At 45.1% G+C, this 13,857-nt stretch overlaps 1 protein-coding gene across 3 annotated transcripts in view; it reads right to left on the reverse strand.

Moving 5' to 3' along the window:
- Positions 1 to 1,028: 1,028 nt before the first annotated feature.
- Positions 1,029 to 13,857, reverse strand: part of LMO2 (LIM domain only 2) — a 35,060-nt gene continuing 22,231 nt past the window's right edge. For 2 of the 3 annotated variants that reach the window (XM_004369777.2, XM_023738224.1), the window contains exons 3-5: positions 13,535 to 13,772; positions 9,250 to 9,465; positions 1,029 to 1,936 (exon numbers count right to left, since the gene is read on the reverse strand). In XM_004369777.2, the coding sequence (XP_004369834.1) occupies positions 1,717 to 1,936; positions 9,250 to 9,465; positions 13,535 to 13,575 (477 nt within the window). In that variant the 5' untranslated portion in view covers positions 13,576 to 13,772 and the 3' untranslated portion in view covers positions 1,029 to 1,716. Of the gene's footprint in view, positions 1,937 to 9,249; positions 9,688 to 13,534; positions 13,773 to 13,857 lie in introns of those variants that run through there. The other variant, XM_023738218.1, reaches the window with a different exon arrangement.

Here is a 13,857-nt window from a genome sequence, read left to right on the forward strand (position 1 = left end):
CCACTCTGCAGGAGATATAATGATCTGCTTCCATAAAGATTACAGCCTTGGAAACCCTATCGGGCACTTCTACTCTGTCCTGTAGGGTTGCTATGAGTTGGAATCAACTCGCTGGCAGTGGGTTTGGGGTTTTTTTGGTTTAGAAGAAGAAAAAGAAAAAGAAAAAAACCTTAGTAATAATGATTGGCGATTTTAAAGGAATCTCATCGTTAACTTTAACATTAGCTGCAGGTTTCTGATGTCATGATAATTCAACATATTAACACTTCCTGGTGTTTCCCAATTATTTTTTATGCAATAGTTGAAAAATATGTCTTTCATCTAGGTTTGTCCTTCATTGAGACATTCTTGGTCTAGCAAGCCAAGAGGTGATGACCAGCAGGTGGCGCTCTAAATCAGTTCATGGTCATGGCTGGATAGGGTGAAAGGTGAACGCACACATGAAGGTGCCTGCTTTAAATCCTCCAAGTAAGGTCCTCTCAACCACTTGTCATAAAATACTCTGAGACACACGTCTCAGAAAATTGAAGTGTCAAGGTCAGCATCTTTGCCACATTTCAGACTAGGTAATTACCTTCTCTCCCAAAGGAAACCTGTTTTATGTATTTGTGTCCTTTCTAGGTTACAGGTTTCCCAAAGGCAATGATCTTGCCTTCCACTCACTCTATACAATGCTGAAGTGAAATGCACATTTTACAATAACAATTTAATTATTCTACGTCACTCTGAGCCAAACGATGACCTGTTATGTAATTGCTAGTAATATAGAAACATGCCTGCCTCATATAAACCCTAGCAATAAAGGGAAGTTTTTATTTGACCTAAAAGTAAATTGCTAATTTCCTTCGCCTTTCAATATAAAAAGCAGACCATTTCCTGCCATCCCAAAATTGTAAGTTGTTGTCAAACAAGCAGCACTGCATTTTAGTCTGTCATTTTTATTAAGTCTGCAGGGTTTTCTGTCTCATTTTTTACTACACACAACAAATACTTTGATATAATCTAAGATAATAAAATAGTTCCACAACTTTTTTTTTTTTTTTTTTTTTTTTTAGCTTTACATTTGTATAGAAACAGCCTGTGGAATTCCTCAAAACAAAGGTGTCTAAAAACAGTGATTCATCAACATTGCTTTAAATAATTGTTTGGTGAAAAGTTGCAGTTTCCATTCTCAACTGAAATATGTCTCCATGCAGTTTCCCTTGGTCCAAAGCTTGAGGCTTTGGGAAGATGTCCAAGGAAAAAAGGATGGCCATTCTCCCCTCTGTCCTTTCCTGTATGGAGGACAGTGACTGGAACAGGATCATTTTAAGAACCAGGGAGAAAAGAAATCAATTGCACAACTCCAGTTTGCAGGGGTCATAGTCATTACCACTCTTTATACAACAACTCTGTATCTGTAGATGTGAAATGCCATCATGATGGCACAGCTCCCGTTTGTCCCCCAAATGCTCCTTTCCTCGCTAATTATGTCAGTTATTTCAAATAGGCTGTGGTCATAAATTCTCCCTAATGGCTGGTCCTTTTGTCACATTTATCTCTCTTCCCCTGCAGTATGTCACTTTGTTGCTATACCTTCGTGCCCAATAAGGGTCTACCATCCCCTAAGAAACGCCTCACCCTGCCCGCAAATCCCCAAAGTGCCTAAAAGTGAAGACCCCATGGAGACAGTGTCTTCGGTAAAACACCTCCCCAAAGACGCTGGGGGACTGTGGCCTATATCATCCCGTTGATCTTAGTCCACTCATAGATGTCCTGTTCACACACTATGTCGGAGTTGATGAGGAGGTATCTGTCGCCTACACAGAAATGCTTCTGACAGGCAGCACATTTGAAACATTCCAGGTGGTACACTTTGTCTCTCACTCGCATCGTCATTTCATAGGCACGGATCCGCTTGTCACAGGATGCACAGAGACCATCTTGACCAAAAAGTCTGGGGAGAAAAGAAATAAAGGCTAAGAAGACAGAGGGAGAGACAGTACTGGAAGACAGGGCTTGGGGATGGGCTCTGTATAGTAGGCTGGACTTCCAAGAGGTCAGGAAGCTAGGAAGAGTTGGGCTCAGACGGAAGGCTAACTACTGTAGTCTTGTCTAGAAAGGAGAGGGTAGTTGGGGATGAAACAGTAAGCAGTGGTACTTGTGTTTGGTATTAACTCCTCTCTTTTCTGAGCTCGCTCCCTACCTTCAGAAACCACTCACCACAGCCTCTAGGCTGTCCTAGGCCTCTCTGCCATAGAAGAGACTCAGCTGAAGTGATTTGAGTTAAAGGGTTAGGGATACAGCCGTATGCCCTCTCAGGGAGCTTTCGTTTTAAAAAAGGAGCTACAGTAAACCCTGAGGGTCTCTCTGGGGGGAGAAGACTGACCAGGAATGCAATAAAGTGGGTATCCTCATGAGGCTCCTCAAACCCTGTCATGTCAGCAGTCACTAATTCCACCTATGAGGAGAGTTGGCCTTGAATTCCTCCATCAGCTGCGAAGCCCATCTCCACATGATTATTCTTTGGGGACAGAGGGCATTTGACAGAAAACACCTGGCACCGTTAATCATGCCTCAGATCTGGAGGACAAACTGTATCTCTCCACACCGAATAGAAGATCTTAATTCACGATCCTCCTTGCCCCGCTGGCGTGGATCTCTGCAGAAAATTTTATTCTAACATTTAAATTAAGACATTCCTAAATTTCAGTTGATAAGCCACTTACTTCAAGCAATATTCAATGTCGAGGTGGGTGATACAACATAGTAGAGCCTGGTGCCTGTTAAACCCATTGCTGTCGAGTCTATTCCAACTCATGGCGACCTCTGTGCTCGAACTATTAACCTAAATGTTGCCCGTTTGAACAAACCTAGTGGCACTGTGGAAGAAAGTCCTGGCAATCCGCTTCTGTAAAGACTGTGTTGTTGTTAGGTGCCATTGAGTCAATTTTCGATTCATAACAATCCCATGTGATAGAGTAGACCTGCCCCATATGGTTTTTTTAGGCTGTATTCTTTACAGTGGCAGATGGCCAAGTCTTTCTTCCACGGAGCCACTGCGTGGGTACAAACTGCCAACTTTTCGGTTAGCAGCCAAGTGCTTAACTGTTGTGCCACTAAGGCTCCTCCATAAAGATTACAGCCAAGAAAACCCTATGGAGCAATTCTACTCTGTAACACATGGGGCCACCATGAGCCCAGTACCATTGTTGTTAGGTGCCATAGAGTCAATTCTGACTCATAGTGACCCCATGTGACAGAGTAGAACTGCCCCATAGGGTTTTCTAGGCCATAATCTTTACAGGAGCAGATCACCAGGTCTTTCTCTGCCAGGTGGGTTCAAACTGCCAACCTTTCAATTAGCAGCCGAGTCCCTAACCATTGTTCCACCAGGGCTCCTCTAGTGCAGAGGTTCTCAAAGTGTGATACCAGTACCAGCACTATGGTATAACCTGGGAACTTGGTAGAAATGCAAGTCCTCAGGCCCCACCTGACTGAGAAGCTCTGAGGGTGAGACTTGGCAGTGTTTTAATGAGCACTTCCAGGTGATTCTGATGTAGGCCGAACGAAGTTTAAGAATCAGCCTGCAAGAGTGGAGTAACACAAGTAATGGAATCAGAAGACCAGATTCAAAGTACAGAACAAGCCATGAGTACATGAGGGACCCAGGGGAGATATTTGATTTCTTGGAGTTTCAGTGAAAGAGCAGTGATTATAAAATCTACCAAGGAGAAAGAGCCCTGGTGGCACAGCGGTTAAACGCTCGGCGCTAACCAAAAGGTCGGCTGTTCGAACCCACCAGCCACTCTTTGAAAGAAAGATGTGGCAGTAGGCTTCTGTAAAGATAATAGCCTTTGAAACCCTATGGGGCAGTTCTACTCTGTCCTGTAGGGTTGCTATGACTCTGAAAACAGAATACCAGAGAGATGTTTACCTGTGTTTTATTGACTATGAAAAGGCATTCAACTGTGTAGATCACAACAAATTATGGGTAACATTGAGAAGAATGGGAATTCCAGAACACTTAATTGTGCTCATGAGGAACCTGTACGTAGACCAACAGGCAGTCGTTCAAACAGAACAGGGGGATACTGCATGGTTTAAAATCAGGAAAGGTGTGAGTCAAGGTTGTATCCTTCCACCATATTTATTCAATCTGTATACTGAGCAAATAATCCAAGAAGCTGGACTATATGAAGAAGAACATGGCATCAGGATTGAAGGAAGACTCATTAACAACTTGCATTATGCAGATGACACAACCTTGCTTGTTGAAAGTGAAGAGGACTTGAAGCACTTACTGATGAAGATCAAAGACTACAGTCTTCAGTATGGATTACACCTCAACAAAGAAAACAAAAATCCTCACAACTGGACCAATAAGCAACATCATGATAAACAGAGAAAATATTAAAGTTGTCAAGGATTTCATTTTACTTGGATCCACAATCAACACCCAGGGAAACAGCAGTCAAGAAATCGAATGACGTACTGCATTGGGCAAATCTGTTGCAAAAGACCTTTTCAAAGTGTTAAAAAGCAAAGATGTCACTTTGAGGACTAAGGTGCGTCTGACCCAGGCCTCATATGCAGGAGAAAGCTGGACAGTGCATAAGGAAAACTGAAGAAGAATTGACACCTTTGAATTACTGTGTGACGAACAATATTGAATATACCATGGACTTTCAGAAGAATGAACAAATCTGTCTTGAAGTACATCCAAAATGCTCCTTAGGATCAAGGATGGCAAGACTTCATCTCAAGTACTTTGGACATGTTATCAGGAGGGACCAATCCCTGGAGAAGGACATCATACTTGGTAAAGTAGAGGATCAGTGGAAAAAAGAGGAGACGGATTGACACAGTGGCTGCAACAATGGGCTCAAACACAGCAATGATGGTGAGGATGGTACAGGACTGGGCACTGTTTCATTCTATTGTATACAGAGTCTTTATGAGTCAGAACCGACTGTACGGCACCTAACAACAACAAATGAGTTGGAATTGACTTGACGGCAAAGGGTCTCATTTTTTTGTGCTTTTTTTTATAACATCTACCTCACTCAGCTGTTAGAGGGATCAAATGGGGCATGTCAAAGCATCAATGGTCAAGGGCTAAGCCAATGCAGGTTACTGTTTTAACACACCTCAGATGTATTCCCAACTGCACCTATCTTGCAGCAGGAAGCCATCGTCACACCTGGCTGATAACATGGCATATGAGCAGGTGGTTTCCACATAAAACCTTTAGGAGAGTTTTAGGTAAATGCTCGTTCTTACTGGAACAACAACAAGGGCAGCTGACAAATTTTGAAACATTTCGGCAAAATTAATGGAATCAAGAAGATGTGGTCTGTGAGTAAAGAGCTCATTTTTAGATCCAAACCCAACCAAAATCAAACTCACTGCCACTGAAGTCAATTGCGACTCATAGCAACCCCATAGGGTTTCCAAGGCTGTAAATCTCTACAGAAGCAGACTGCCATATCTTTCTCCTCTGGAGTCACTGGTGGTTTCGAACCACCTACCTTTTGGTTAGCAGTCGATCGCTTTATTTTAGAGCCAGGGCCATCTAATTTCTTCTGCATCCTGCTTTTCGTTGGAAGATCTGAGTGTTTTCAGAGCACCATCTGGGAGCAAACTCATTACTGGGGGAGAACATCTATCCCAATGTAGCAGATGGTGGAGCTGTAGGCAACTGCCACATTGGAGGTCATGGAGTGGAGAGACAGTTCTGGTTTCCTGGCTGTTCAGTAAGTTAAGTTCGGGCTTGAGCAAGGATAAATGAGACAGAACAGTGTGCAGGGAATGACTCCAACTGCCTGGGGTGTGTGCTGTTTAAAGAAGGAGAGGGTTTATTAAAGGGATTTCAGGGGGTAAATTATAATACACATCCGGCAGCTAATGAAGGGACAAAGGGCTGAGCATCACCTCTAAGTAGCCAAGTGATGCCAAGCAAATGACATCCTCTCTCTGGGCTTCTGTGTGTTAAACTGTTAAGCAAGGGAATCAGAAGAGATAGCTTCTACGGCTCCTTCCAGCTCTGGCATTCTGAGGTTCTAATATTGGTAAAAGTAAGCCAGCACTTGGCACTAACTTGAGCATTAATCTTTGGCACAAAGAATTAGTGTCTTGGGTTGGATATCCCAGAAGTAGATCCTGAGGTGAGGGTTTGTGTGCCAGGGATTTGTTAAGGGTGTGTTTCTAGGGGAACCCTGACTGGAAGGGGAAGCAGGGGAAGGTGAATTAGAAGGAGAGGAGGTTTAGTCAAGTTGCAATCTCAGGCCAAGTCTCTCAGATGGGAACTTCGGCCTGCTACCACGGGGAACTCTGGAGTCTAAGTTATGTCTCCGGGTCATCCAGACCCCAGGCAAGGTTGCAGGGCTTTCATACTCCTGAGGTATCAGTCACTGGCTAAGGTCCACAGGAGTGGGGGTGCTAGGGGACTGGGATACTTCTGGCTCCAACAGACTCAGGTATTGGCTATTGAAAATAAAAACCACTGGAAGTTTGGGAGCTACCCCAGAAATTAGTAAAAAGGGATCCAAGGAGATCTGGGCAGGTACCAACATTAACAGCTACTGTTAAGATCTGGAAAATACAACAGGGGCATGGTTCAGGCTTGGCATGGGGGTCTTATGATTATTTAAGGCTAAATACCTGGAAAGGATTATAACAAGTGAGTGGGTCATCAGGAATCCTCATGGGGAGGAGCCTCCTGGGGAAAGGACTGAACCCCTTGATAGGTCCCATTCAGTCACTCCTCCTCCTTGCCTTTTTACAAAGACCTTGCCAGATAGGTTAAGAATGACAGTAAACAAGCCCAGGTTAAAGGACTGTCCCTGAAGCAAAACCATTTCTCTTTCCTCTGTCAAGAGGTGTCACATCTTAAGCTTTCTGCTGCCCATTTTAATAACAATAATATAAATATTAAGGATGGCTGGAAACGCCCGCACTAACACTGAGTTAATTAACATGTTGCCTGGGATTGTAGCAGGGAGAAGAATTATTTCATGTCACCAAGACACAAGTTAATTAGCATTGGGTTCTTCCAGACTTTTTTTTTTTTTTCCTCACCTTCTTAAAAATGGAAGAGATTAACAAGCTCAGGTAGCCCTGGCTATATTCTTGAATGTTCTATAAAAATTAGAGATAGAAGCCCAGGCTCTTCTGACCTTACTCGATCGGCACTTCATTTAATAAGATTCAAATGATTTGACAGGGATGTAGTCAGGGAGCCCAACGGGAATCATTTACCCGTCTGCTTTCTGCACTGACTTGGCAAACTGGTTACTGAGCAAAACCAGGTCTCTATTTATCCCTGTTCTATTTTCTTATGACTTAAAAAAAAAAAAAAAAGACCAAAAATATAATCATGATCATTGAAGACCACCAAATTTCTCAGAAGCACCAAATTTGCAAGGGCTCTATGAAGGAATTAAGAAAAAAAGCAGGGTGGGCAGGGAGGAGTCTATCAGTCTCTGGGTAAACAGATAAGCTTCCTTCACCATTGAATTGCCTGCAGTTTTTTTTTTTTAAATGTAACATGCTCTGAGGACAGGTTTGGGAAGACGAGCCGGCCTGGCAGCCAAAGGCATTGAAGTCTAAACAACCTTCCACTGGTTGGGTGGTCCTGCACACTCCACGGACCCTCTGCCACAGAAGATGGCAAAAAACTGACAGCTACACAGCTGAGCAGATCTGACAGTAGAGGGCACAGAGTTACCTCCACAGCAGCTAATATGAAACCAGGAATGCCAGAACATTCCAGGCAAAGGCACCCGTTGAATGCCTGAAAATCCACATGGCCTCAGAGATGCCCTCAGCTGGCGTATCACTCGGTGCTGTAGAGTTCCTGTTTCACCCCTCCATGCTTCTGTCTCCTGTTCATTAGACAGGAAGACTTACCGATAATGTCACTAGGGTTAGTTATAACAGTAGCTAACTTCTATTTGATACTATGTACCAAGCCAAGTGCTTTTATTATCCCATCTAATCCTCATCATCACCTTGGAAGTTGTTGTTTGCTACCATTGAATTGGCCCCCAATGCATGGCGACCCCATGCACAATGGAACAAAACCCTGCCTGGTTCTGCGCCATTCCCATGATCAGTTGTAGACGGGACCATTGGGATCCATAGGATTTTCACTGGCTGATTTTCAGAAGTAGCTCAGTAGGTGTTTCTTCCTAGGACATCGTAGTCTGGAAGCTCTGCTGAAACCTGTTCAGCATCATAGCAACACACAAGCCTCCACTGACCGACGGGTGGTGGCTGCACATGAGGTCATTGACAGGGAATTGAACCGGGTCTCCCATATGGAAGGTGAGAATTCAACCACTGACCCACCACTGCCCTCTCACCTTAGAAGAAGGTACTGTTATTGGCCCATTTTACAGATATGGAAATGAAGGCTTAGGGAGGTTAAGTAACTTGCCCAAGGTTACAGAGCTAGAAAGTTATGATGCTGGAACTCAAATCTACAACTGACTCCTGGACCTTTGCCCTTAACTATGTTCCACGCTGTCTCCCTACAAGCAGTCAAATGCTTGGAGCTCTGTGGAGACAGCACGCTTTCCATTTTTAAATTTCTCATCCCCTAATACTGGAGTCATACAAAAGGATATTTATAACCTATATGTATGTTTTGAAGTATGAAAATGAACTCCCAAGAACCCATGCCCGAACATATAAAAGGAAACATTCTCGGCTCCCGTGATGCCCAACTCTCTCCTTTTGCTCGCTCCCCAGAAGTAACCACTATTCTCAATTTTGTGTTTATCATTCTCTTGCCATCCATAAAGGAGCCCTGGTGCCACAGTGGTTAAGTACTTGGCCCCTAAACAAAAGGTCGGCAGTTCAAACTCACCAGTGGCCCCATGGGAGAAAGATGTGGCAGTCTGCTTCCATAAAATTTATAGCCTTGGAAACCTGTGGGGCAGTTCTACTCCGCCCTATAGGGTCGCTATGAGTCAGAATCAACTTGATGGCAATGAGTTTTGTTTTGTTTTGTTTTGCTGTTCAGAAAAATTAGTATTTTACCACACAGGAATGTATCCCTGAGAACATGCTCCTCAAACAGAAGGAAATGCCAAATGCTTCTCTGCATGGGGCAGCTGAGACTCGGCCTCCGCAGGCTGACCTCATTCTGGCAGCATAATGGCTCTGTGGCAGGAGCTGGGGGAGCTACACCCAGAGACAGGTGTCTGTGGACAACCCACCTCCCTTCTGAGGCCCCCGGGGACCAGGGGTGAAAAGAAAAGATACCTGAGATAGTCTCTGCGGCAGAGCTTCCGGCCCAGCTTGTAGTAGAGGCGCCGCCCTACCTCGCCCAGCCGGCACCCACAGAGGTCACAGCTGAGGCAGTCCTCGTGCCAGTACTGGTCGATGGCCTTCAGGAAGTAGCGGTCCCCAATGTTCTGCTGGCAGCCGCCGCATGTCAGCAGGGACGGGGGGATCTGCAGCACCTCGTCCACTGGCTCCCTGGAAAGGAAGCCAAGCATTAGGGACAACCTCATCTTGGTGAGATAGGCACCGGACATTGGAAATTGCTCTGAGGCAAGCAGGTCCATGGCAGAGCTTACATTATGGGAATCTCACTCGATTGCCTTTTGGTGACATAAGGAGAGGGGACAGGCCAACATATCTCTAGGCCATATTGCAGAGGGACTCAGCCAGCCTCGAGTCAGGACAGGAGCAAGCTAGACTGGAAGCCCTAGATTCTATAAGAAGTGAACACAGGGCACCAAAAAGCATCCAAGACAACTGTAGGTGGTGCTGTACCCCTACCCACAGCCCAGCTCCATTCTTAGCACACTGGTCTTCCTTCTTTTCCCTACTCTCCCTGCCTATTCTCCTCTATCTTCACAATTCTCCCTCTTTTTCCTCCTCCCAGACCCAGGACCCAAGGGCATGCATGGCCTAACCCCAGAGGAGGCACTTGGGACTGAATGAGTTGCTTGCTGCCCGGTAGCCAATACCCAGAGTGCTAAAAATCCACAAATTCCTTATTGAATCTATATGTGATCCCTACTCCATGTCCTTCCCAATTACACAAAAGCAGAAGGTAAGGGAGAAAGAAGAAAGCAATAAAAAAATTATTTTATGTTGCTTTCTCTTTCCAAAATAAAAATTACATCACTCCAACCTTCCTACTGAATGACTCCTTGGAGATGAATCCAAGATGTTAAGGGTCATTGCCATTCTTACAAAGGACATCAAATACACCTTTCTTTTCTCCCGTGAAAATTTTTACAATAGCGAAACTGATTTGGATGAAGTTGACTTAGTAAGGAAAATGGGGGAGGGAGGCAAAGACTGTTTTAAAGAGAGTGGAAGGCAATTAACAGACTTCTGGAATCTCAGTCCAGGCAATTCTTTAATAGTGAGCCTGTGATATATATTCTTTCATTAAAAACTCGTACATAGCATCTTCTGTCCACTTTGCTTAGCAGGAATCTGAATACTTTTGTTTTACGTTCTAAAATAAATAACGTCAATATCAAAATAAAATAAAAGGGGTGGAAGGAATGATTCTAGTGCCAAATGGGACACAGAAAAAGCCTAATATTTGTTGATTTGTAATAATTAACAAGTGCTCTTTGGAACCTTACTCAAACACAAAACTATTTTTAAAAAATCTATTATGTTTTTTAAAAATGGACCTGCTTCCAACTGTAAAATTCCCAAAGAGAGTTTCTCCCTGGGTATCTTGGGGGTATAAATCTGTCTCCTATTTCTAGTTGACATCCACTTACTAAATGACCTTGGGTCCTAATTTGGTCTGTGCCCACAGCACTCAGCACCCATCGAACTTAGGGAAGATGAGGCTCAGGTAATCACTGTTTATAACACCCTTTGACAACCTCAGGTGACTGTCGGGTAAAGTGCATACCTTCATCTGAATATTTAGGAGATGCTAAAACCATCTCTTTTTTGTAGATAGAATAAAGGACTTGTCTGGAAGATTATCTCCTATTAGAACAAGGAAATGTGAAATCCAAGCTAGTTCTTAAAAAAAATTGAGACCTTAAATAGTTGTCATAATTCACTGAACCCTGACTTCCTTTTCTTTGTTTCTACAGACTGCGCATCAGGACTTCCATTTTTCCTTCTGAAAAATTACTAATTTCCTTGGCGTTTTCATGCGCATCCACTCAGAATTGCATCTCTTCTCCTTCCACAGGCCATGATCTTACTTGGGACTTTCGAAATGCTCCTGGTACTGCTACCATGCTGAATGCCCCAGTGCTGATGCTGCCAATCAACTGTGAAAGAGGAGAATGTGCACTTAGCTTGTGCCAAACTGCCTGGAATTAAAATGAACTGTTCTTGTTACTCAAGCGAAGGCAGAAGAGGCCACCGATTGCATTCTAGAGGAAATCTCTTAAGTTTGTGAATTCTGCCTGTCTTTCTGTGTAAATGTTTCATTTGCATAAGCCTAGGCAAGTTTCCATCTGTAATATGGAGCTGCTGACTGTAAGACCCAAGGTGGCCTTGAGTAAGTACACAAAAAACATCTAGTAGGATAGTGGTCCACAGTAGAAATGTTAAGCAAAAGAGTTATCATGATGGCCTAAGATGAGATAGGAAAGGACAGGATAAGATATTGGTTCCATCTATCTTTCTGTAATTAATGATAATGTCACATTATCTTTGGTGGAAGTTCCAAGCCAATGAGTGAGTGGGATTTACCCTTAAATTAATATTTTATATTCTCCTAGAGCCTATTCTGAATATTACTTCAGCCTGGATTTCTAAGATAATTCATCATCGATTTCTGAGAGTGATAAAAAAAAAATGCTCGCACCAATTCCTCAACTAGCTTGTCCAACTTCAGTTAGAACCCATCTTCATTGGACAAATAGTGAAGCAGAAGGATGGAGGAGGTTAGCATCCTTCAGTGGGTGCCTGCTATGTTACAAGGTTAGGATGCTTCAATTTTCTAATCTCAGTGAAGAAGAACAAACTTTGAAAAGGGCAAACTTCCTTCAGGGAACTGAAACCTCCAGATTTAGCTTCTAATAAAAGGATTAGTGACTCAGTTCTGTGGATCGAAAGGGTATTAGGCACCAATTCATCCAATTCACTCTCTTATTGTATTGCTATGGTCTTGCCCAGTATCTGAAAGGTTAGGGCTAAATTGTAATTCTGGATTTGTAGGAAAGTGAGCAAACCACCCTTGAAACTCATTGTTTGCATAGTTATAGACTTTAAAGTAAAGGAATGTTATTTTTCTCCAGAGAATTTGTTTAAGGAAGCTGAGTGTTTGTTAACACAAACGTAGCTCCTTATAGAACTGGTGTCTTAACCTTCAAGATTGAATAGTGATGTTTATATTCTCGTTGGATGGAGGCACTTCCTGTGTTTTATGAGAACAGACGGAGCTTTTATGTCGGTAACTGAGGGTAAAACCCAGGTAAATAAACACCATGGAGGGTTGAAATTGGAGGGGGGAGACTTCAAGCAGGAAAGCACAATTCTTTTAAAGCAGGAAAAGAAAAAACAAAACAAATGCCTCTTAAAAGCACAAACGGACAAGTCATTAACCAGCTCTTTTGGTCTGTGTAACAAATCCCTTCAAAGGATTAGCCAGGGACTTCAAAGGAATAAAAATTCTCAAAACCAGGCAACTAATGAATCTTAAGAAGGCATTTGCGTTGACGGGAAAATGGTATCTTAAGCAACACTTTTCTTTCCATGTTAACACCAAAGAATGGGTTGGGGATGCAGATTTGAAGCGGGGAACATTCCAAACTAGTAAGAGGTTCAGAAAACTGATGGGACAAATACTCATTAGAGCCCTGGTTCCCTGACTCCAAACCCGTTGGAAACTACGATGAAAACCTTGAGACTCTTCTCTCCAGAAAATTTCACCTATACACACAATGGTGCACTGACTTTTAAGGTTCACAGACCCCCCGTTTGTAGACTCGGGGGTGGGGGTTACATAAACCCAGATTAACGCTGGATTTGGCAGCTCTAGAAGTTTCCGAAGGCCAGAGCGAGTTCCTAGGTGGACGCTCGGACCCCTCACCCGCGGGCCACCGGCACTGCTAGCAGCCGCTCCACCTGCGGACCTGGAAGCGGCTGTCCGGGATCCCGGAGACCTCCGCTTGGAATGTCCCTCTTTCCAGGATCAAAAGGACAAAGAGAAAAGGAGCTGGGAAGGGGCAAGAAGGGAGAAGGAAGCAGAACTAAGCCCTGAACGCTCTCCAGACTGCACCTGCGCCCCTGCGAGCTCCACCCGTGCCTACTCCTGTGCAAACTTTCTGGCTCGCGGCCGCTTTAAGGAGCGTCCCAGGCAGCAGGAGGGGTCCGAGGTAGGTGCCCGGCCAGTCCCCTCTCCCTGCCGTCCTCTTCCCAGCCCCTCTCCCGGGGTCCCCGGAGCCACCCCGCGAGGAAAGGGGAGCCCTGCCCAAGGCAGAGAGAGCCAAGGGCACGCTGCGGGCGCGCTCCTGGAGCCCCCTCCCGGGCTGTCTGCGCCACCCTGCCGCCCGGGGCGCGAGGCCGTGGACACCATAGGTGGCAGGGGCAGAAGCACCACACTTACTCAGACGGGTCCAGGCTCTTCCTCTCGATGGCCGAGGACATTGGGGAGGGAGGCGGCGTGCCGGGTGGCGGGGGCGCTCCCTTTGTGGCGCGGGGCTGGCCGGCTGCCGGGGCTCGGACCCCCTCGGGTGCTCGGACGCCGCCGCTGCCGCCGCCGCCGCCGCTCCTGCGCCTCCTCTTGCTCCGGCGCTCCGAAGGCGAGCTTGCCCCTCCGCGCTCAAGGACAGTCACCGCGCTCCCTTCAAACGCCAAAGAGAGAGAGCGAATCACCGGGCTGCGGGCGCGCCGCGGCCGAGGATGGGGCCGGGGCGCGCAGCCTGGCCT

The sequence above is a fragment of the Trichechus manatus genome, unplaced genomic scaffold (genome assembly GCF_000243295.1).
Source record: "Trichechus manatus latirostris isolate Lorelei unplaced genomic scaffold, TriManLat1.0 scaffold00006, whole genome shotgun sequence".
In the NCBI taxonomy this organism is placed as follows: domain Eukaryota; kingdom Metazoa; phylum Chordata; class Mammalia; order Sirenia; family Trichechidae; genus Trichechus; species Trichechus manatus.